The sequence below is a fragment of the Notolabrus celidotus genome, chromosome 14, assembly GCF_009762535.1.
Source record: "Notolabrus celidotus isolate fNotCel1 chromosome 14, fNotCel1.pri, whole genome shotgun sequence".
In the NCBI taxonomy this organism is placed as follows: domain Eukaryota; kingdom Metazoa; phylum Chordata; class Actinopteri; order Labriformes; family Labridae; genus Notolabrus; species Notolabrus celidotus.
Genome location: NC_048285.1, coordinates 571,054 through 594,960, shown reverse-complemented (window position 1 = coordinate 594,960; position 23,907 = coordinate 571,054). Strand labels below are relative to the sequence as shown.

At 48.0% G+C, this 23,907-nt stretch overlaps 2 protein-coding genes and 1 long non-coding RNA gene across 4 annotated transcripts in view; 1 reads left to right on the top strand and 2 right to left on the bottom strand.

Moving 5' to 3' along the window:
• Positions 1-471: 471 nt before the first annotated feature.
• On the bottom strand, positions 472-6,348 carry LOC117825864 (Na(+)/H(+) exchange regulatory cofactor NHE-RF4-like). The gene is made up of 11 exons (XM_034701831.1): positions 6,228-6,348; positions 5,561-5,588; positions 4,636-4,697; positions 4,354-4,565; positions 4,008-4,079; positions 3,577-3,709; positions 3,045-3,181; positions 2,727-2,934; positions 2,043-2,239; positions 1,794-1,955; positions 472-981 (listed from the first exon to the last, which is right to left on the bottom strand). Exons 1-11 carry the CDS (start codon positions 6,241-6,243, stop codon positions 949-951), a joined length of 1,260 nt encoding a protein of 419 aa, XP_034557722.1. The 5' UTR covers positions 6,244-6,348; the 3' UTR covers positions 472-948.
• A 3,274-nt stretch (positions 6,349-9,622) lies between these two features.
• On the top strand, positions 9,623-10,481 carry LOC117824920. The gene is made up of 3 exons (XR_004633745.1): positions 9,623-9,990; positions 10,329-10,365; positions 10,450-10,481. It is a non-coding gene; the product is annotated as an uncharacterized LOC117824920 (long non-coding RNA).
• A 3,058-nt stretch (positions 10,482-13,539) lies between these two features.
• The window catches only part of nlrx1 (NLR family member X1), a 12,363-nt gene continuing 1,995 nt past the window's right edge, over positions 13,540-23,907 (bottom strand). Inside the window, exons 2-12 of one of the 2 annotated variants that reach the window (XM_034701151.1) lie at positions 23,383-23,426; positions 19,083-19,195; positions 17,881-18,274; positions 17,578-17,809; positions 16,295-17,462; positions 15,950-16,133; positions 15,682-15,777; positions 15,090-15,176; positions 14,501-14,752; positions 14,128-14,338; positions 13,540-13,921 (exon numbers count right to left, since the gene is read on the bottom strand). In XM_034701151.1, coding sequence (XP_034557042.1) covers positions 13,772-13,921; positions 14,128-14,338; positions 14,501-14,752; positions 15,090-15,176; positions 15,682-15,777; positions 15,950-16,133; positions 16,295-17,462; positions 17,578-17,809; positions 17,881-18,274; positions 19,083-19,195; positions 23,383-23,399 — 2,904 coding nt within the window. In that variant the 5' untranslated portion in view covers positions 23,400-23,426 and the 3' untranslated portion in view covers positions 13,540-13,771. The remainder of the gene's footprint in view (positions 13,922-14,127; positions 14,339-14,500; positions 14,753-15,089; positions 15,177-15,681; positions 15,778-15,949; positions 16,134-16,294; positions 17,463-17,577; positions 17,810-17,880; positions 18,275-19,082; positions 19,196-23,382; positions 23,427-23,907) is intronic. The other variant, XM_034701152.1, reaches the window with a different exon arrangement.

The following is a 23,907-nucleotide window of genomic DNA, read 5'->3' as shown; positions in this document are numbered from 1 at the left end:
GACCCCACCTTAATCCATCATGAGCATTGCACATCGCAGTATTTAGCTAGTTACAGTGGTGAGGAAAAACTTCCTTTTAACAGGCAGAAACCTCGAGCAGAACCAGACTCATGTTAGACAGCCATCATGCCTCAACTGAGTTGGGTCTGGAAAGACAGATAGAGGGGAGTAAAGCATGAAGACAGCAGATCTCACAAAGATCATCTCCGTCAGACGAGAGGATCAAACCGTCACACCGAGCTGAAGCTGCAGGACCAGACTGAAGAGCTGCAGACTCTGAAGGATCAAACTCAGAGACACAAGGTTCAAGTCTTTATTTCAGGTTTCATGTGAGTAAGAAACTCCACACACGAAACCATGTTCATCAAACCGCCTGAAGTCCAGTTTGTAAAAGGATCGTTGGTGCTTTGACCGTATGAACGACACCACACCGAATATATGTTTATATGTTTTAAAACAAAGTTTATTTATAAAGAAGATTAAAACAAAGTTCTGTTCAAGCTTCAAACACAATCTGAAATATTAAAGGAGGTCATCGTCTCTGACTCCAGGACAGTAATTCATCTTCACCGTCTCGTATTTAACAATCCAAACATTTACTGATCAATGAGAATCAATAGAAACATGTTGAGTTTGACAAAGTGAATCAAACTCACAGAAACTCAGTGCAGATATTTAACACGTGACTTCAGACTCTCACACCTCGAGGTGACGTCTCTACGCGTGAGGATCTACTCAACTTTAACACGTCACACACCTGAGCTTTAACACGGCTCAGATTCACAGAACCACTCAAACACGTTAAAATGAGTCATGTGGTCAGAGGGGTGGGTCATGTGACCTCGTGGATTCAGGAGTCTCAGCCGCCTCAGGTGACTGAGGTGAGTCAGGACAGCATGACATCATCAGGTGTTCACCTGACGTCTCTGATCCATCGGGTTTCCGTCATCACAAGAACACTTCACCCGCTCGCCCTGACACCTGAAAACAAACAGACCAACAAACAAACAAACAAACAAACAAACAAACAGACAAACAAACAAACAAACAGACAAACAAACAGACAAACAAACAGACAAACAAACAAACAAAAAAACAAACAAACAGACCAACAAACAAACAAACAAACAGACAAACAAACAGACAAACAAACAGACAAACAAACAGACAAACAAACAAACAGACAAACAAACAAACAAACAGACAAACAAACAGACAAACAAACAGACCAACAAACAAACAAACAAACAAACAGACCAACAAACAAACAAACAAACAAACAAACAGACAAACAAACAAACAGACAAACAAACAGACCAACAAACAAACAAACAAACCAACAAACAAACAAACAAACAGACAAACAAACAAACAGACAAACAAACAGACAAACAAACAGACCAACAAACAAACAAACAAACAAACAGACCAACAAACAAACAAACAAACAGACAAACAAACAGACAAACAAACAGACCAACAAACAAACAAACAAACAAACAAACAAACAGACAAACAAACAGACCAACAAACAAACAAACAAACAAACAAACAAACAAACAAACAGACCAACAAACAAACAAACAAACAAACAAACAAACAGACAAACAAACAGACAAACAAACAGACAAACAAACAGACAAACAGACAAACAAACAGACAAACAAACAGACAAACAAACAAACAGACGCAGAGTTATTGATCAGCCTCACAGACTCGTCCAGCACCTCTTGGTTCCCGATCTATGGGGCGCGACCCCTCACAGGGAATTTGGGGGGTAAAGAGAGTCGTACCTGTGTGGTTAGAGTTGGGTCGAAGGCACACCTGAAGTGAGACCCTGATCCGGTCTCTTGACTCGGGCCTGTCAGGGTCTCTCTCTCTGAGGCTGAGGCGCTCTGCGGCGTGTCATCCCAGGTGATGAACTCATCGTGGAAGAACAGAGGAGAGACGCCAAGCTGCACACACATATCAAAGAGCAGGTAAAGACCTGATCCAGGTCCTACGTGACTCCTGGTCCACATGAACTCCTCACCTGTCCTCACCTGTCTGTATAAGTCTCTCCCGGGTGTAGAGATGGACGTCAGGACCACTTTCTCTCCGCTGCGTCTGATCTTCCTCACGATGTCTTCGTGCTCTGCAGACTCCACAGGCTCTCCGTTCACAGCCAGCAGCAGGTCTCCGTCCTCCATCCCCGTCCCCTCAGCAGGACTCCCAGCATCCACCTCCCTCAGCACGTGGACTGGACCACCACAAAAGAAGAGACGTTCAGAGACACTTAAGATCCACTGATGGTTACAGGGACAGGTCAGGACTGATGACTCTGAACCTTCAAGTCAGGGTCAGACTCTGAGGGTCCAGACTCTGAGGTCCGGACTCAGAGGTTTGGACTCAGATGTCTGGACTCTGAGGTCTGGACTCTCAGGTCTGCACTGTGGGTTGATTTCTTCCTCTATGTTTAACCACCACCATCATCTACCTGCAGAGTTAGGGGTCTCTGTGATAAACTCTGAGCTTTAGTTTTATTCAAACATCTAATTTAAAGTTTAAATTCACAGAAATCAAAGTTTCCTCCGTCTGAGGAGAATCATCTGAGCGGTGCAGTGCTGCATTCAGCCACCAGAGGGCGCCACCACAACAAGAACAGGAAAGCATCTATGAGCTGAGTTTGTTCAGGTGTGTATGTGTGGGTGTGTGTGTGTGTGTGTGGGTGTGCGTGTGTCTCTCACCAATGCGTCGGCTTCCTGCCAGCCTCTCCTGTCTCAGCAGGAAGCCGTACCCGTCCGGTCCCTTGCTCAGCCTCATGGTCTTGGTGTGGTGAGGGAGGCTGCAGGTCTCTGAGAGAACCGGCAGGACGGGGATCTTCCTCCTGACGTAGCAGCCCTCCCCCTCACTGTCGATGACCAGCACCGTCACAGAGTCCGTGCCCCTCTTCAGCTGAGAACCAATCACATGACAGGTCACTAAGAGGGTCTGACACACACGTTGGACTGAAGTTTGTGTGTGTGTTTTTGTGTGTGTGTGTGTGTGTGTGTGTATGCACGTACAGTTCTGCTCAGCGACGAGTGTGAGATTGTCTTGGTCATGACTCCGTTGATCCAGATCAGTCTGTCTCCGGTCCGGACTCCTGCTCTCTCTGCTGGACCATCAGACACGGTGCTGACCACAAACTGCCCCCTCTGACCTGAGGACCCGGCACACGGTTATTGACAATAACCAGGAGAGACCAGGACTGAACCTGAGCTGGTCTCATGAACCAGCTTTAAGAGAGACCAGGACTGAACCTGAGCTGGTCTCATGAACCAACTTTAAGGGAGACCAGGACTGAACCTGAGCTGGTCTCATGAACCAGGACGTCATACATAAAGTAATCTTTGAACCTGATTAACTTAATCACAGCAGGGACACAAACATGAACTCCGGCCTCTGGATCATCTCTGTCCCATCAGGCTGCAGGTCTTACTGCAGCCTGAGGGGACAGGGGGATCAAGGTGAGCCAGACCGTCACAGCGTGTGGAGGGTTAAAGGAGCTGTTAATGGTTAGGTCTCAGTCAAACAGTGACAGCTGCATGTTGGCACCTTCCAGCAGGACTACAGACATTCCCAGGCCGTGCTCTGGGTCTCTGCTGATGTGACACAGTCTGGGTCTGGACCAGCTGCCCCTCTTAGAGGCCTTGGCCAAAGTCTGCAGGTCCACACCAAGAGCCAGCGCCTGTAGGAGAGAGAGAGTCTTTAATGGAGTCATGTGACCAAAGTGCAGAAAACACAGAGACTCAACAACAAGACACCAAAGTATCCTGGTATCAGGACTGGGACTGAAGGATCCCGGTCTACAAGATACCAGAGTATCCTGGTATCAGGATTGGGACTGAAGGATCCGGACTACAAGATACCAGAGTATCCTGGTACCTGTAACTGCTCCTGTACCTGTCCTGTACCTGAACATGAACCTGAGGACTGACAGGACAGGTGGTCCTGTTTGAGCCATCAGGTGACTCCTGGTACGTTACCTGCTCATACTCTTTAGTCCCCAGCACCAGGAGGAACAGGTGAAGGCCACAGGCCTGGATCTTCCTGACCACCTGTCAGGTAAACACAGAGAGGAATCAGGGATCCAGTAACGAGCCGGAGGAAAGAATGCTTCAGATGTTCTCAGGTGAAGATAAGGGCACGGGTAGGTAAACCAGTTCAGTCTGTTTACTCTGAATCACCTGTAAACGGAGGAGGGTCGCTCAGACCCTGAATGCAGCACAGCCTGCTCTGACTCTGACCTCAGACTGGAGGATCCCAGAGTCCTCCTCTCTTTAATGAACATGTTATGACGGTCTGAGTATCTGACTACCTCTGGACTCTCACCTTGTTGAAGTCCATGTCCCCCACATACTCCTCGTTCACCTCAAGCACTCGGTCTCCGTCTCTGAGGCCGCCGTGCTCTGCGGGAGTCCACGGCTGCACACACCGGACCTGGAAGCACCGTCCGCCCTGCTCCACCTGCAGCAGGAAGCCGAAGCTCTGCTCCTCCACCCGCTTCAGCTGGCAGAGTCTGGGCAGCGGGCCGCGGTCTGGCTCTGCACACAGAGGTCAGGTCAAGAACTCAGAGGAGACGGTCTAAAGAACTCAGAGATGATCAAACCTCACCTGGGTCATCAGAGATCACCAGAGCCGGGTTATCAATCCCTTCTTTAGGGTTGAAGGTAAACCTGATGTGAGGAGAGAAGAAACAACACGTCTTTAAATCTTTAGTTTTAGTATTCCTCTCACAGCGGGAACAAACTGACACCTCATCCTTCACAGGACTATAAACATACTTTGTTCCCTCCTTTGTTTCCCTCTTTGTTCCCTCCTTTGTTTCCTGCATCACTTTATATTAGGGATGAGATATGAAGCTAAAGGGAAATGTTCGGTGGTGAGTGCTCTGTACATTAGAACGTGGATCAGGTTTAGTCCGTGGACACAAACACGTGTAGAAATGTGTCTGATAAAAGGTCACGTCTGAGCCTGCAGCCTTTATCTGCTGTTATCAAAGTTATTACAGGAACTCAAACAACATGACGTCAGCTGTTTTATTAAGGATAGAAAGTAACACAGGAGATCACAGAGGGATCACAGAGAGATCACAGAGGGATCACAGAGAGATCACAGAGAGATCACAGAGGGATCACAGAGAGATCACAGAGATCACAGAGGGATCACAGAGAGATCACAGAGAGATCACAGAGATCACAGAGGGATCACAGAGAGATCACAGAGGGATCACAGAGGGATCACAGAGAGATCACAGAGGGATCACAGAGAGATCACAGAGAGATCGCAGAGGGATCGCAGAGAGATCACAGAGGGATCGCAGAGAGATCACAGAGAGATCACAGAGGGATCACAGAGAGATCACAGAGGGATCGCAGCGAGATCACAGAGGATAGACTCATAGGATTTCTGAGAGATGATTGATGGATACAGGACAGAGAAGTGAAAGATCCATTACATCCTCATAGCTATAAACAACACTGAATAAAGTAAACAACACACACACACACATCCATGAGCAATAGGTGTTTAAACTCACCGTGGGATTTCCATGGCATCCTGACAACCTGAGAGACGCAGAGAGAAAGAGAGACAGAGAGACATAGAGAGACAGAGACACAGTCAATCATGGAGCTGCAGAGTGCATCCCACGATGAGGTTTCAGACTCACGGTGAGGGTTCAGACTCACGGTGAGGGTTCAGACTCACGGTGAGGGTTCAGACTCACGGTGAGGGTTCAGACTCACGGTGAGGGTTCAAACTCACAGTGAGGGATCAGACTCACAGTGAGGTTTCAGACTCACAGTGAGGTTTCAGACTCACGGTGAGGGATCAGACTCACAGTGAGGTTTCAGACTCACAGTGAGGGATCAGACTCACTGCAGATGTTTAACCAGGAGGAAAACAACTGAAGCCTCAGAGCTCAGTTAAAGAGAACAAGCAGTTACTCTACAGCACACAGGTGAGAGAGACTCACCTCCATGAAGATCTGTATCAACATTCAGGAGCACACTTTTTATATTTGAATATTTAAATGATCTGAAAAAAAAAAGAGAGAGAAAAAGAGAGAGAGAGAAAGAGAGAGAGCGAGAGAGAGAGAGAGAGAGAGAGAGAGAGAGAGAGAGAGAGAGAGAGAGAGAGAGAGAGACAGAGATAGAGAGAGAGAGAGAGAGAGAGAGAGAGAGAGAGAGAGAGAGAGAGAGTACCTGTGGAGGATCTCATGGAGTCCCGAGTCCTGTGTGTCCCTGCTCCCTCTGAGACTCTGTGACGCTGTGACGGGACAAAGGTCTAACCAGGTAATAAAGAGACTGCAGCAGGTGAGAGAGGCTCAGCCTGAAGGTGAGTTAACCATTGACTCTGAGAGAGAGGAGAACAACACTTCATAAACCTCTTCATCCACTTTACATCAGAGCAACCAGCAGGGGACGCCATCCCCGCTTTCATAACATGAGATCAGCTGATTTATTCCATCAGGAAACATTTGTACACCACTACAGAGTCATGTCTGTTTTTAATGCAGTGACTTCCACTACAGAGTCATGTCTGTTTTTAATGCAGTCACTTCCACTACAGAGTCATGTCTGTGTTTAATGCAGTGACTTCCACTACAGTCATGTCTGTTTTTAATGCAGTGACTTCCACTCAGAGTCATGTCTGTTTTTAATGCAGTGACTTCCACTACAGAGTCATGTCTGTTTTTAATGCAGTGACTTCCACTACAGAGTCATGTCTGTTTTTAATGCAGTGACTTCCACTATAGAGTCATGTCTGTTTTTAATGCAGTGACTTCCACTACAGAGTCATGTCTGTTTTTAATGCAGTGACTTCCACTACAGAGTCATGTCTGTTTTTAAAGCAGTGACTTCCACTACAGAGTCATGTCTGTGTTTAATGCAGTGACTTCCACTACAGTCATGTCTGTTTTTAATGCAGTGACTTCCACTCAGAGTCATGTCTGTTTTTAATGCAGTGACTTCCACTACAGAGTCATGTCTGTTTTTAATGCAGTGACTTCCACTACAGAGTCATGTCTGTTTTTAATGCAGTGACTTCCACTATAGAGTCATGTCTGTTTTTAATGCAGTGACTTCCACTACAGAGTCATGTCTGTTTTTAATGCAGTGACTTCCACTACAGAGTGATGTCTCTTGTTAATGCAGTGACTTCCACTACAGGGTCATGTCTGTTTTTAATGCAGTGACTTCCACTACAGAGTCATGTCTGTTTTTAATGCAGTGACTTCCACTACAGAGTCATGTCTGTTTTTAATGCAGTGGTTTCCACTACAGAGTCATGTCTATTTTTAATGCAGTGATTTCCACAACAGAGTCATGTCTATTTTTAATGCAGTGACTTCCACTACAGAGTCATGTCTGTTTTTAATGCAGTGGTTTCCACTACAGAGTCATGTCTGTTTTTAATGCAGTGGTTTCCACAACAGAGTCATGTCTGTGTATATGCAGTGATTTCCACTACAGAGTCATGTCTGTTTTTCATGCAGTGATTTCCACAACAGAGTCAGGTCTGTTTTTAATGCAGTGACTTCCACTACAGAGTCATGTCTGTTTTTAATGCAGTGGTTTCCACTACAGAGTCAGGTCTGTTATTAACGCAGTGACTTCCACTACAGAGTCATGTCTGTTTTTAATGCAGTGACTTCCACTACAGGGTCATGTCTGTTTTTAATGCAGTGGTTTCCACTACAGAGTCATGTCTGTTTATAATGCAGTGATTTCCACTACAGAGTCAGGTCTGTTTTTAATGCAGTGATTTCCACAACAGAGTCAGGTCTGTTTTTAATGCAGTGACTTCCACTACAGAGTCAGGTCTGTTTTTAATGCAGTGATTTCCACAACAGAGTCAGGTCTGTTTTTAATGCAGTGACTTCCACTACAGAGTCAGGTCTGTTTTTAATGCAGTGACTTCCTCTACAGAGTCATGTCTGTTTTTAATGCAGTGATTTCCACAACAGAGTCATGTCTGTTTTTAATGCAGTGACTTCCACTACAGAGTCATGTCTGTTTTTAATGCAGTGACTTCCTCTACAGAGTCATGTCTGTTTTTAATGCAGTGATTTCCACAACAGAGTCATGTCTGTTTTTAATGCAGTGACTTCCACTACAGAGTCATGTCTTTTTTTAATGCAGTGACTTCCACTACAGAGTCAGGTCTGTTTTTAATGCAGTGGTTTCCACTACAGAGTCATGTCTGTTTTTAATGCAGTGATTTCCACTACAGAGTCAGGTCTGTTTTTAATGCAGTGGTTTCCACTACAGAGTCATGTCTGTTTTTATTGCAGTGACTTCCACTACAGAGTCATGTCTGTTTTTAATGCAGTGATTTCCACAACAGAGTCAGGTCTGTTTTTAATGCAGTGATTTCCACTACTGGGTCATGTCTGTTTTTAATGCAGTGACTTCCACTACAGAGTCATGTCTGTTTTTAATGCAGTGACTTCCACTACAGAGTCAGGTCTGTTTTTAATGCAGTGATTTCCACTACAGAGTCATGTCTGTTTTTAATGCAGTGATTTCCACTACAGAGTCATGTCTGTTTTTAATGCAGTGACTTCCACTACAGAGTCATGTCTGTTTTAATGCAATGACTTCCACTACAGAGTCATGTCTGCTTTTATTGCAGTGACTTCCACTACAGAGTCATGTCTGTTTTTAATGCAGTGACTTACACTACAGAGTCATGTCTGTTTTTAATGCAGTGATTTCCACTACAGAGTCATGTCTGTTATTAATGCAGTGATTTCCACTACAGAGTCATGTCTGTTTTGACTTTAAGTGATGTAAACCTTCAGACTGTGTTCTTCTCCTTCCCCCGGCCTTCTGGCTTGTTTGTCATCGTGGCTGTGAATGAATTAAAAACTCAAACAGGTGTTTTTTTCCAGGTTAACTTTAATGCATCATTTTAAATTACATTGAGAAACATGGTAGCTCAGCTCATTCTTAAAACCTGAACTTCCTGTTCACAGGAAACACCCTGATATCAAGTAAGAACTGAACTAGGCAGCACTGCATGATCACTACGTCATGTGCAAAGCTTCAAACTATTCAAACAGAATAACTTTATCAAAAACATGGAGCAAGGACACGATGCTCTGAAATGTTTATGATCCCTGAACAAAGGTTCTTTATGCTCTGTGTTCATACACTCCAGCAGGCATGCAGAAACTTTCAGAACAAACATTAAAAACAAGACTTCAGTCAGAGAGGAACGAAGTTCTCTATCTGACCTAACGTCTCCTTTTGGTACTTTGTACCTTAAACACTCGGACGTTAAACATCCGTTTAAAAAGAGCCAGAGAGAGGAATCTGACTGACAGGTTCATGCAGATGAAGCACAACCAAGTCTTTTAGAGGCAGAGCTGAAACTGTTCATCAGGTTCTTTTTAAAAGTTAAACTGAAACATTGAACTGCAGAGACAAGGCGGCTCTCTCTCTCTCTCTATCTGGACGCTCGTTCACATGAAGATACAAATAGAGTTCTCCCTTTGAAACTTTAAAAGATATGTTAGACCGCTCTGTACCACAACTTCCCCATCAGTTACTTTAAGATCTTTTATTTTGAAGGTCATGCAGGAAGTGCTGAGTTAGTATGAGAGGAACCTGAATGATGGACTGATGGAGACCACAAAGACCAGGGGCCTGTTGCATGAAAGTAGGATTAAGATATCCGGGATAAATGACTGAGCCGAGTTCACCCAATCCAAAACAAGAGCGTCCAGGCTCAGTCGGTTGCACATAGACCAAGCCAGGATGAGCAGACACGGATTCATCAAGCCAGGTGAAACAGATTCACCATGGCAACGCGTGGGGCATACTTTTCACCGTCAGAAGCGGAGATCCTCATGGAAGCATATGAAGAGGTGAAAGATCAAATCAGAAAGAAAGGCAACACAGCATCAATAATTAAACAGCGCCAAAAAGCTTGGGAAACCATTGCAGATCGCCTGAATGCGTAAGTAGTGCACATGTACACACTTACACTCTTGATAATCACTAAATTAAAATTGTTGTGGAATCGATGCAGATGTGTTTGAAATTGTGTAAATATAACTTCATCAGACTGTATAACTCTCTGATTTAATTTCCCCTTGGGAGAAATAAAGTTTCTCCTATCTTATCCTGCAAGTGTGTTTGTGTGTATATATATGTATATACTTACTTACAGGACAAGATAGAAACTTTATTTATATGTGTGTGTGTGTGTGTGTGTGTGTGTGTGTGTGTGTGTGTGTGTGTGTGTGTGTGTGTGTGTGTAGCTTAAACATGACTGGGCCAAAAAGAACTTGGCAGCAAGTAAAAGTCAAATACAAGAACATCTTGCAGAATGGTAAGTGCCCCCCTGACTAATACTTACACAAGTGTACATTGTACCCAGAAGGTGCCTGCTCACACAAACGATGTACTGTTTTAGCCGTCAAAAAGAGAGGCCAAATACAAAGAACGGGTGGGGGGTCACCTCCCACCGCCCTCACCCCAGCCGAAGACATGGCCTTTTCACAAAATAAAGGCAGGCCAGTTTTGGAGGGGATCCTTGGTGGGACAGAAACAAATGCATGTCCCTCCCAAGAGGCTAACCGTTTCATACAAGGTTACCTTCTTCCATCTTTACATGTGATGTAAGCACATTCATATCTAATCCATTTGGACTATCTGACTTTGGTTTGCCTTGCAGTTTCTGGCAGCACCATCTCCTTGCTGGAGCCACCAATGCCAGCTGATGATGATGATGATGATGATGATCCAGTGAGTACACTGTAGGCCTGGCATGTTGCGTCTACTAGATTCAATATTAATTCCATTAAATGTGATAGGGTGAAGGCACTAGTTCTGCAGCAGCAGCACAAGCTCCAGCAAGAGAAGATGACAATGACAATGAAACCATCTCCTTGGAGGTATCATGTCAATCTTGTGAAAGTACTATTCAGTCTACAATAGTAAGGAGTCATCATTTGGTGCCCACACAAAATTTCACTTCTTAACAGGATCCAGATGAGTTCCCAGGGCAAACCCAGCCTCACAACATAGTGAGTATTAATGGAATGACATTCCATTAAGCAAAATTTCTGCTGTACTAATTGTCATGTGTTTACAGAATTCACAAAGAATAAGGCAGCTGTATGGCAAACATCTGCAGCACCAAATTGAGCTGGCCAACATTGAAATTCAATATAAAAAAAAACTAATGGAAGACCTTGCTTTGGAGGCCCAAATAAAAAGAAGAAAATTAAGGAAATTGGACCTCCAAATCCAGAAACTTGAGCGGGAGGTGAGTAATGCCTTCAATGCACACTGTATGCTGACTGTAACACAAATGTGTTAATTATCATTCTCCTTTCCTACCCTAGCTCCAAGAAGAGGACACATTTTAACAATTAAAAGTTCAAATGGAATTCTGGTGGTGTCCTTTTTTAATATATGTACAGTTGAGGCTACTATAGCTGTGTTAGATGTTGAATCACTGGCTGTTTTATAAAGGCTAGTAGAAAGCCACTAAATGTACCCTGAAATGCAATTTCCCAGACATATCCAAACACTTTATGGCAAAAAAGCGAGTAGATGGAACAGTTTTGACTAGTCTTTAAGGTAGTGGGTATCATGATAACTAAAACATTTGCAGCTTGTGAGGTGTGAGGGTGCAAAGGTGTTCCTCGTAAAGCCAAGTGGGCCAATAGCCTACATGAAGGCCCGAAATGGTGCGTTCCTTCCTGCTCTAACAATGGTTTGCCCATTTCTTCCTGAGATAGAAGATGAATAGGCACTAGTCCTCAGAAGAGCTTTCAGACGAGAGAGGGTCTTCAGGGACCGTTTGGACCCGCTGGCCTTCCCTGATGACCACCTGTATGAGCGCTACAGATTCTCTGCAGGTGGCATCAGGTACCTGTGCAGGCTGTTGAGCCCCAAACTCAAACGCGACACAGCACGAAGCCGGGCTCTGAGTGTAGAGCAAATGGTCTGTGTGGCCTTGCGTTTCTTTGCGAGTGGGGGTTTCCTGTATTCTATTGGCGATGCCGAAAGGCTACACAAGGCCACATACTCAGACCCCCAGGAAGCACAGCAGGCCTACAATATTGCCCATGCCAGGACAAGGGCCAGGATTGAGATGACCTTTGGCCCTCCTGAAGGCACGCTTTCATTGCCTTCACAAAGTAAGAGTCAGCCCTTTGAGGGCATGTGACATCACTGTAGCCTGTGCTGTCCTCCACAACGTGGCCTGCCTGAGGAAGGAGAGGGCCCCCAGAGTGCCGTCACACCTGGACTGGGACAATCCTGCAATGTTCCCTGATGACGACAGTGGTCGGCTGGTCAGGGACCAATATGTGTTGAATTACTTTAGTTAACATGCTTTAAATTTCAGTTATATATGGCCTGCAGTGGCAGAGACATATATATATTCAAATTTGAATTAATTTGACCTCTTATAATTGCACTGTATATTGTGTATACAAGCTTGTAGGGAGGCTACTGCATGTATTCATTTGTCTGTTAATTTGTTGTGTATGGATTTGGCCTGCATTTATTTCAGTGTGCAGACATTATATACAGACTGATTGTGTATGCATTATTTTGTTGTATGCTTTTGATTCCATGCTTTCTATCTTGTAGAGTCACTGTGTGGCTTCAGTTTTGAAAGGAGCTGATGGTTTACCTGCTTTTATATATCCTTATTCAATAAAGGAAGATCATGTCACTCTCTGTGTATTTATATGGGATGTGTATTTTATATATCGGGTGTGGGGAAACTAAATTATCTAATTGCAATTTGCAACATCTAAAATCATCATTTATCTACAATTTAAATTTGTTTAAATAAATAATGACTGTGGGTCTAGTTGAATGTGATAACAATGTGTAGTGGACAGCAGAATAACTATTAGTTTCCGTTTGTGGTGACTGCTGACTGAGATAAGGGATGAGATTAAATAGATCCTGGAACTTAGCCCGGTCTGGAGCAGGCTAGCTCCAAAGACTAAATCTCCATGGTAACTAATGTCATAAAATATCCTGCTTCCTCCCATCCTACTTTCATGCAACCGGATCACGGATAAGTTGAGCCAGGATAAGCAACATATCCTGGCTTAATCCCTTATCCTAGTTTCATGCAACAGGCCCCAGGAGGAGTTAGTTTACACTTCAGCAGAACAGCAGCTTCAGTTTCTGTAAATGTTTCTGAGGTTAGAGGAGCGGACGAGACGTCTGCAGAGGAACAGTACCACATTATATATATATATATATATATATATATATATATATATATATAATATATATATATATATATATATATATATTAAACATTTATTTCATATTGAAATCACTAGCTCTAGTTTGATGTTAGTAAGGCATCTTGTTTATTGCATTGTTAGTTGTTGTGTTTGTTTGGATGTAATCAGTCTGAGTCTCCAGCAGGTCTCTGTTGTTGTTTGTTGTTGTTGGCTCACCTATTGTTTGTTGTTGTTGTTGTTTGTTGTTGTTGTTTGTTGTTGTTGTTGTTTGTTGTTGTTGTTGTTTGTTGTTGTTGGCTCTCCTATTGTTTGTTGTTGTTGTTGTTTGTTGTTTGTTGTTGTTTGTTGTTATTGGCTCTCCTGCTGTCTGTTGTTCAGGCTCAGTGTCATGAGGAAGACTCTGACGTGTCATAGATGAAGCAGGTGAGCTCACCTGTCAGAGGATGAACTCTCTCCTGATTGGTCGGCTGAGGTTTGACTCTGAGCCGATCTGGACTCAGACTCCATCATCCGTCACTTGCTGTATGGTGGAGGTGGAGGGAGTGTGTCTCTCTCCAGCATCCGTAGGGTCTGTCGGACACCCTTCTCCACCCGCCTGAAGTGCAGCCTCTTCCAGAGACTTGGCTGCTGCTGACGTCCCCACTCCAGATCCCTGAGAAAGACCTGCACACACAGAGGACGAGGCTCTCAGACACCTCCACATGCACACGTCCTGATCTACAGATCTACAGATCTACAGATCTACAGATCTACAGATCTACAGATCTACAGAGTGCTGACGCTTCAGAAAGACTCAGGGAGTAAAGACTTCCTGGACCTGAACGTCCTCATGTCACATCTTCAAGATCTAAACCCCGCCCCCTTCTTACCACGAGCTGCTGTTTGACCCGCTCCCGGTCCCAGGAGGACGCATTCTCTCGGATCACGTCGAGGATCGGGTGCCAGTCCTCCGACAGGTCTGAACCCTCGGTGACTGAAGCCAGGACCCGGACCCGCCGCTCGCTGCCCCCCTGACTCTTTGTCACTCCTCGGACATACAGAGACTGCTTCCCCACGTCGCTGAGAGGGTTCAGGTACAAACTGCAGAGAGACACGAGGAGGATCAGTTGAAGACCGGGAGACAGTTAGGAGCGGTCTGCTCTCCCCCCCCCCCCCCCCCCCCCTCTGATCCCGTGTGTAATGGACAGAAACAGAGACAGACAGAGACAGACAGAGACAGACAGAGACAGACAGAGTCCTCACTGCACGGTGTGGATGTTGGGATGCTCCCTGCAGGCGTCCACCAGGGTCAGAGCGGCGTTGTCTCCGATGTTGTTGTACGCCACGTTCAGCTCCTGCATGCCATAGTGCTTCTGCAGCCGGTCTGCCAGCTCCAGGGCCCCCGAGTCCCCCAGCCCAGTGTGCATCAGGGAAAGATGGGTCAGGGTCTGGTTCTCCGGCAGGGCCTCCAGCAGTGTGCGGGCCCCGGACTCCAGCAGCGGGTTGTCACAAAGTCTGCAGAGAAACAGACTCTGATCAGAGACCTGGAGGAGATCATGAAGTCTGAAGGTTTTAATAATAAGACCTGCTGTGAGAGGACACGACGGAGACTCACCTTCTAGGAAAAACCAGACTCTGAGATTAAAGATGTTTAAACCTACAGACAGATTTACCCCACCCCCTTAACGCCACTTCCTCCTCATGACATCAGTTTACTCTCAGTCTGAATCTTTGTGTCTCTAAGCCGTTAAAGGTTTCTTATTATTACACACACACAGACAAACACAGACACGTACCTGTGCACACGTGCACACGCACTCACAAACGCGCAGGTAGAAAAGCTGAGTCTTACTGTAGGGATCTGATGGAAGTCTTGGGGTCTAGCAGCAGATCTCTCAGGAGGATGCAGGAATCAGGACCCAGGCTGTTAAACTGCAGACTGAGACAACACACAAACACACACACACACACACACACACAAACACACAAACATGCAACAAGAGCAGAACACTTAACCAAGGTGCCGACTCAGACTGCAGGATCTATATACACATAACATATCTGCACATACTGTGTGAATCACATGACCTCACATGACCCCATATGAACTCACATGACCTCACATGAACTCACATGACCTCACATGATCTCACATGACCTCCAGTCGCCCTCACCATACTGTTCAGGAGAACTCAGTCCTCCTGCAGTCTGAGCCTCAGTGAGTGATGTTATTATTTACTGTTAATGTGACATTAATCTCAAACATTCAGAATGATGCAGAAAACATGCTGCACACACACACACACACACACACACACACAGACACACACACACACACACACAGACACACAGACACATAGACACACACACACACACACAGACACACACACACACACACACACACACACACACACACACACACACACACACACGGTGTATCTCACTTCAGGTTGGTGGCGTGTCTGAAGGCGGGCCACAACATCTGCAGCATTTCATGAGTGAGAAGACACGAGGACAGGTCCAGCTGCTCCAGGTGATAACTACAGGAAGTCAGAATTTCAAAATAAGGGTCAGACAGAGAGAGCAGCAGAGATCATAGAGGGAGACTTCTTTAAGTGAAGGCAAGAACCTCACACATCCACACTTTAAAGAACTAACTCCCTTTTACCTTATAGGTGAGTCCAGCCTACCTTACAGGTGAATCCCTCTTACCTTGCAGGTGTGCAGGAGAGCACGGAGCTCAGGATGAAGCACTTAAGGGATGTCATGCGGATGTTGGTGAGGCGGATGCTCCTGATGGAGGCCAGAACCTCGGCGGTCAGTCTCGGGTTCTGAAACTCGTAGAGGAGAACCAGCAGGTCCATCAGCTCCTCTGGGGGCTGAGGTTTACTGAGCTCTGAGTGAGAGACCGGACCAACAGAGACCCGACAGGAGATCAGACACAGAATCACGGTCTCACAGAGTCACTGACACACACACTAACACACGCACACGCACTCAAACACGCACGCGCACGCACGCACGCACGCACACTGAGCTCTCTGCTCACAGGTTTACCTCTGACCAGGTACTTCCTGAGCGTCCGGGTGATCTGGACCACTGTGTTGCTCTGGATGCTGCAGCCCAGCTGCTGGAGGAGGACGCGGTTCCCATAATGCAACAGTCCTCCCATAAAGATGGGGTAGAGCTCGAAGGGCTGACCCACAACGTGCTGCTGCGGCTGAGGACCATGAACTCCCAGCAGGCTTTGCTCCACCTGGTCCAGGACGTCCTCGTTGTGGCTGTCCTCGGTGCGGAACAGCTCGGCCGCCATGGTCTTGGCGATGCCCCCCTTGCTGCGGCTGCTGATTCGCTCGAAGAGCTTCGGAAACAGCTTCAGCAGGTTGAACACGGCGAAGATCCGCAGCGGGATGAACTTGGAGAAGATGTTGACGATGGCGTTGACGTCCTCGCTCGCCTGACCAATGGCTACGGACACCTGCCGGGTCATCTTCTCCAGAGCCGACTTGTTCTCTCCCAGAACCACGTAGAGCGCGGCGAGGTACTCCTGCATGGCCGGGATGGCGAACACGTACCGCTGCTCGTCGCTCTCACTGCCGTCCTCAGGTAGATGTTTGTTGCTCTCCACGCAGGGAGCCAGAAAGAAGTCCAGCACGTCGGTGCGGAACATGGCGAGCTGACGAAGCTCCTCATCCGTCTTCACCTCCCCTCCAATCCACTGCTCCAGCTCCTTCTCCGAGAATGACGTGCGTTTGTACGTCACGCCATCAAACGCCAGCTTCCCAAGAGTGCGGACCACATGCAGCATCAGAGAGGTGTGCTGCTCCTGGAGGGGCACAGGGGCCCCGGTCTTTGCTCCCAGAACCTCCCCCCCAAAGTTGAGCCTGAGGAAGCTGGTGTAGATGCCGGTGAGCGTGCGGATGGGAGCCTTGGCGTCGGTGAAATGCAGGAAGTGTAAGGTGGCGCAGGTGAGCCAGCAGTACGAGGGCAGGAAGCAGGCGGCAGCGAGCTGGCTCTCCCTCTGCAGGTTCAGGTACAGCAGCTCGATGAGCGCCTGGGCCTCCTGGTTCTGACCCGTCTCCCCGGTCTGCTGCAGGAGCCGGCTGGTGAAGTACGCACGCTGCCGGTCCGGGTCGTTGAAGCCACAGATCTGAGCGTAGCGACTGACGTACTTCTGAGGGATCCGGTCCAGAGCCGACAGACGGGTGGTGACCAGGATGCTCGCCTGAGACACACAAACACGTCAAGGTTATATCCAAACACAGACACGTCTCTGAGGGCGCTCTGATCTCTGACATGGCTTGTCACGGCGTGTCACGGTGCATCACGGCGTGTCTCACCTCTGGCAGCAGGTACTTCCTGAGCAGGTTGACCACAAGCACGGCGGGAGGCAGCGGCTCGTTGGGGTCGCTGCACAGCTCTGTGGCTCCGATCCTGAAGTCCAGCTTCATCTTCTCCATCCCGTTGAACAGGAACAGCACGTCTCTGGCCTGGACCCCCTCCCCGCTCAGCAGGGGGTGTTTCCTTAGGTGGAGGTACTTCCTGCCCACCAGGTCCCTCAGAGAGGCCGCCCTGCAGGGGGGGCAGTCTGTTAGTCTCTCACACTCTGATATGATAACCTCATATGTTCTCAGGGGTCTTACTTGGACAGCTCTCCCAGGTCCTCACAGGAGAACGGGACCAGCAGCTTGAACTGCCTCAGGGTGGTCCCTCTGCACCAGTCCAGGACCAGCTTCCTGACCACGGTGCTCTTGCCGGTCCCCACGGCCCCGTACAGTAGCACGTTGAGGCCCCGGCCCTCGCAGCAGGACACAGAAGGGTCCAGCAGCTGCTGCACGGTCACAGAGGAGCTGGACTGGGTCTGGACCTGCAGGGGAGAGCAGTGTAGACCGGTTCTATCCTCAGAGTTCCTCTCAAGGATCAGAGGGTCCACATGCATGGTCTCTGGACTGAAGTAACCCCCGAACTGTTTCTCCTCCTGGGGGAGGTGACTGAACCACAAGAACAGCTTCCTCTTGTGGACTTCCACAGGGTCTGCTGGGGGACACACAGGAGAGTCTAAGAGATACACCTCCATCCATCCCTCCATCCGTCCTGGACTCCATCCCTCCTGACCTCCATCAATCCTGACCTCCACCCCTTCATCCCACCTTCGATCCTGGCCTCCATCCCTCCATCCGTCCTGACCTCCATCCCTCTACAACTCCATCCTTATATCCCTCGATCCTTTTATCCATCCATCCATCCTGACTTCCATCCCTCTATTCATCCTGACCTCCAATTCTCCACTCTTCTATCCTTCCATCCATCCTGACCTCCATCCCTCCATCCTTCTTCCCCTCCATCCATCCACCCTTCTATCCATCCTGACCTCCATCCTTCTATCCCTCCATCCATCCTGACCTCCATCCCTCCATCCATCCTGTCCACCATCCTTCTATCCCTCCATCCATCCTGACCTCCATTCCTCAATCCATCCTGACCTCCATCCCTCCTGACCTCCATCCCTCCACCCTTCTATCCCTCCATCCATCCATCCATCTGTCATCACCTCCATCCCTCCATCCTTCTATCCCTCCATCCATCCTGACCTCCATCCCTCTATCCCTCCACCCTTCTATCCCTCAATCCATCCTGACTTCCATCCCTCCACCCTTCTATCCCTCTATCCATCCTGACCTTCATCCATACATCCTTCTATCCCTCCATCTGTCATCACCTCCATCCCTCCATCCTTCTATCCCTCCATCCATCCTGACCTCCATCCCTCTATCCCTCCATCCTTCTATCCCTCCCTCCCTCGGAGATCACATGGTCAGGTCTGAAGCTCAGACTCTTAGTGTACCTGGTTCTGAGGAGCAGACAGTCCTGCAGTGAGACACAGCAACCGGGCAGAGCGGAGCCTCCACCCTGGTCCCCCTCAGCCTCCATACAGACAGCAGCTGACACAGCTGACGCCTGCAACACACACAAAGCACACAACACATTACAACACACACAACACATTACAACACACACAACACACACAAAGCACACTACACATTACAGCACACACAACACATTACAGCACATTACAACACACACAACACATTACAACACACACAATACACAACACAAACACACACACACACACACACACACACACACACACACACACACACACACACACACACACACACACACACACACACACACACACACACACACACACACACACACACACACACACACACACACACACCGCAGGTCTGCGTTGTGGTTCAGGTTTACATGAAGCAGATCCTGTAAAGGTCTCTGTGATCACACACAGAGACCTGGTCCTGGATCAGCCGTGCACAGAGCAGCTGTTTGCAGGTTGCAGCAGGTAAAGTCACATACCCTCAGGCTCTGACCTTTAACAGCACAAAGGATTTCACCAGCAGCTCATCAACATGTTTCATTCTGCTCGGATGGTTCTCAGGAAGCTCCGCTGGCACGACAGCTCACCAGAGAGTTCAGATTAAAGGAGCGAGAGAACGAGAGGAACGAGAGGAACGAGGGAGGAAAAACTCTGCTGAGGAGGAAAAGATCTTCTTTTTTTTCTCTTGTCTGCATATATATTTCTGGTTTGTGTCATGTTTGTCACAAACTGTCAAATATTCATGCAATTTATTCTTGCAGCAAAAGAAAAGAAAGAAAACCTTTTTCTTCTGTGCTTGTGACTGTGTGCATGCAACCATCACCATCCCTCTTAGAACTCTGGCCTATCTTTTATTGGCAGCTAATATCATGTTCTGTAAAAGAGGGCGTGCACACCTAGGTGGACCAAAAAATAAAAAATAAAAAAAATAAGAGAAAGTGAAAGAAAGATTACATAAGGATATACAAAGGGACAGGGAAAGAGAAGGAGAGAGAGACCTAACACTTAGATGGAGAGGGACCATCTCACCATGACGCCAAAAAAACACTGTGGGGTGATCCTAATGATTAAGCAACCCTTAGTGTCCACAATCATTACTGAAGCTTGGGTCGCAGAGGGTTGCCGCCGTGCTGTGTTCTATTTGTGTAACGAGACCACCACTGGTGCAGATGAAACCACTTGGGTCAGATCAGCCGAGCGGTTCGGCCCGGCACCCGGGCCGCGAGAGCAGTCAGACCGAAGGACCCAACCCGCCGCGGGAGACCCAGGCCAGGGGACAAGCCAAGGACCCAGACCGGAAGCAAACAGGTACCGCCGGAGCACCCAGGGCGACCCCCAGGTCACCCAGTAGGAGGAAAGGGGGGCGAAGGGGGAGAGATCCCGCAGCCCCCCCAAGGCAGAGCCAAAAGGAGCCACCAGGGCCGAGGGGGCCCAGCACCAGGAGCAGACAGCCAGGCAGACGGGCAGGACCAGGACCAGAGCCCGCCAGCCGGCGCGCCGGAGCGGGGGGAGGGCGGAGGCGGCAGGGCCAATCCCCCCCGCCTGAGGTGCATTAAAATAGGGGGGGGCGGATGGGGGGGCGGGAGAGAGGGGGGAGCGCACTACTGCACCACAATCTGCCCCCCCCCCCCCCCCCCCAGTATAAAACTGGTCCACCCAACCCACACCCCCCACCCTATGTCTTTACCTATATCAGTATCTAGTGAGGTGCATTAAAATAGGGGGGTGGAAGGGAGGTGGGAGAGGGGGGGGGGGGAGAGCCTCGGTGCACTAATGCCCCATCATCTGCCCCTCCCCCCTGTATAAAACCTGCCTACCCATCAGCACCCCCAAGGAGGAAAAGATCTTCAAACAGAGAATCAACTTTATGTCCCCCTCATATGAAATCATCCAGTTTAACTCAGATTATAGACACAGAGACTTCAGTCTGAGGATTTAAAGACACTCAGCCTCGTCCTCGTGTGGACACCTGCAGAGGTCCAACAGGTTTGAACACTTTAAGAGATTTAATGAGTTTCAAGAAGGAGACTGAGTCCTCAGGTGACTCATCTTCAGCTCAGAGTGAACACACGACACAGCATCAAGGTTTAAATAAAGGTTAGTCTGCACACGAGACCTGTTCACCAGTAAACCTGCAGCTGCCTCACAGAGTGGGTCCACATGCAGACGTCTCAGAGGAGATTCATCTGAAGGACGTGATAAACAACAGAGAAGTGAGACTCTGAGCGAGGGGACGGTTAAAGACCTCTGCTAAGAGCCTCTGTGACGAGGATATCAAATGAATATAAAGAATAAATATTAGCTTTCATCATGTTTCAAAGGATCTCTCTTTATGCAGACGACAATGGACTCGACGTTTCTGATCACCTGAGTGTCCTTCCTGCTTCATCAGGAACAACTTCAGGGATTCACTTCCCACTCTGATAACAGAACAATGTGATCAACGTCCTCTTTTATTGATGATCAACGTCCACATTCATCCACCCTCCCTCTCTGCGTGCTGAGAACACGTGTGGGTGTGTCAGATGTTTGTCACTCAGCCAAAGAGCGGCCTGTTCCCTCTGCAGCTTCAGAACATCACAGAGCGGAGACACTGAAGGGTCAGCCTGCTCCACAACCCATCTCAGACTGAACAGGGAACCTTTAGAAAGGCTCCTAAGACCGGACAGGGAACCTTTAGAGAGGCTCCACAGACCAGACAGGGAACCTTAAAAGAGGCTACAAAGAACGGACAGGGAACCTTTAGAGAGGCTCCACACCTTCAGCCCGTCCCAGACCGGACAGGGAACCTTTAGAGAGATTCTACAGACCGGACAGGGAACCTTTAGAAAGGCTCCACAGACCAGACAGGGAACCTTTAGAGAGGCTCTACAGACTAAACAGAGAACCTTTAGAGAGGCTCCACAGACCAGGCAGGGAACCTTTAGAGAGGCTCCACAGACCAGACAGGGAGCCTTTAGAGAGGCTCCACAGACCAGACAGGGAACCTTTAGAGAGGCTCCACAGACCAGACAGGGAGCCTTTAGAGAGGCTCCACAGACCAGACAGGGAGCCTTTAGAGAGGCTCCACAGACCAGACAGGGAACCTTTAAAGAGGCTCCACAGACCAGACAGGGAGCCTTTAGAGAGGCTCCACAGACCAGACAGGGAACCTTTAGAGAGGCTCCACAGACCAGACAGGGAACCTTTAGAGAGGCTCCACAGACCAGACAGGGAACCTTTAGAGAGGCTCCACAGACCAGACAGGGAACCTGTAGAGAGGCTCCACAGACCAGACAGGGAGCCTTTAGAGAGGCTCCACAGACCAGACAGGGAGCCTTTAGAGAGGCTCCACAGACCAGACAGGGAACCTTTAGAGAGGCTCCACAGACCAGACAGGGAGCCTTTAGAGAGGCTCCACAGACCAGACAGGGAACCTTTAGAGAGGCTCCACAGACCAGACAGGGAACCTTTAGAGAGGCTCCACAGACCAGACAGGGGACCTTTAGAGAGGCTCCACAGACCAGACAGGGAACATTTAGAGCAGCTTTCATCCAGGCAGTTATTTAAACAGGGAACCTAATTATTCCATCATAAGAGACAGTCTGTGAATGATCTGTGGACTGTATTTTCAGTCACGTGGTGCAAACATAGACCAAGCAGAAGAAGAAGAAGTGAGTTTTAGAAACAGAGTGATCTATGACCAGAGGAGTCGCCCCCTGCTGGACGTTAGACAGACTTCAGGGTGAAGGTTCCTGTGAACACCTGAGGCTCTCCTCTGAGGAGTTTAATTTGATCTCTGAGCGTGTTCAGATTGAGGACGCTGACCACAGGGGCCATCAGTCTTTGGAGGCGTTGCTCATAGAAACAGATCGAAGTTTACTATGAACACAATAATGTATTAATATAAGATTACGTGAAGCTCTAAGTAAAAGGAGGTCAAAAGACTCAAATGACAGCGTGCTGCAGGAAACAGGACTCCACCACGCCCAGCATCGGAGCGTGATGTCGGCCGTGTGTAACGGACTTCAGGGAGAGCTGTGTGATCAACCTGCTGCACTCACACACACAAAGACACGTCTCACGTCCTGCAGCAGACGGGTCGTATGATTCAGCTGCAGAGGGAGACGGTTCACTCTGAGGGTATGGAGTCTGACCGGACTCGTGAGATCAGAATTATGAACCCCTCCTCTCTCCTTCAGCATGCTCTGAACGCCTCAGTCCACCAGGAGCGAGACCCAAGTCCTGCTGTCTTTCAGAGACTCACCTGTGCAGCGAGCTCATCCTGCAGATCCGTCTCTTTGTGTCGCTCTGCAAAACAAAGTCACATGTTCAGACATCAGAGACACTCAGATCCAGATCTCTGTTTGTTCACCTGCAGCATGCTCAGAGACGCACACACCTTAGATCCCACAGAGCATCAATACACTGGATTCATCATTCAACGCACTGCTGGGAAACTAACGTACCTAACGTAACTAACGTAGCTAATGTAGCTAATGTAGCTAATGTAGCTAATGTAACTAACGTACCACACCGCTAATAGAAGCGTTCATACTTTAATGTCAATTTGGCGTTGACGCTCTAGGAGTAGGGATAGACCGGTTATCGGCCAGGTCGATTATCAGCATTTTGACACGTATCAGCATCGGCCTTTTTTGATAAGAGATCAATTTAAAACTGGGTTACTTTGGCTCAAAATTCACTAAATCACATGGCAGAAATGACACTAGGTTGCGTTCCATTTCTCCCTGGAGTTTCTCATTACAGGAGACGAGCTGAGCGGCATCCG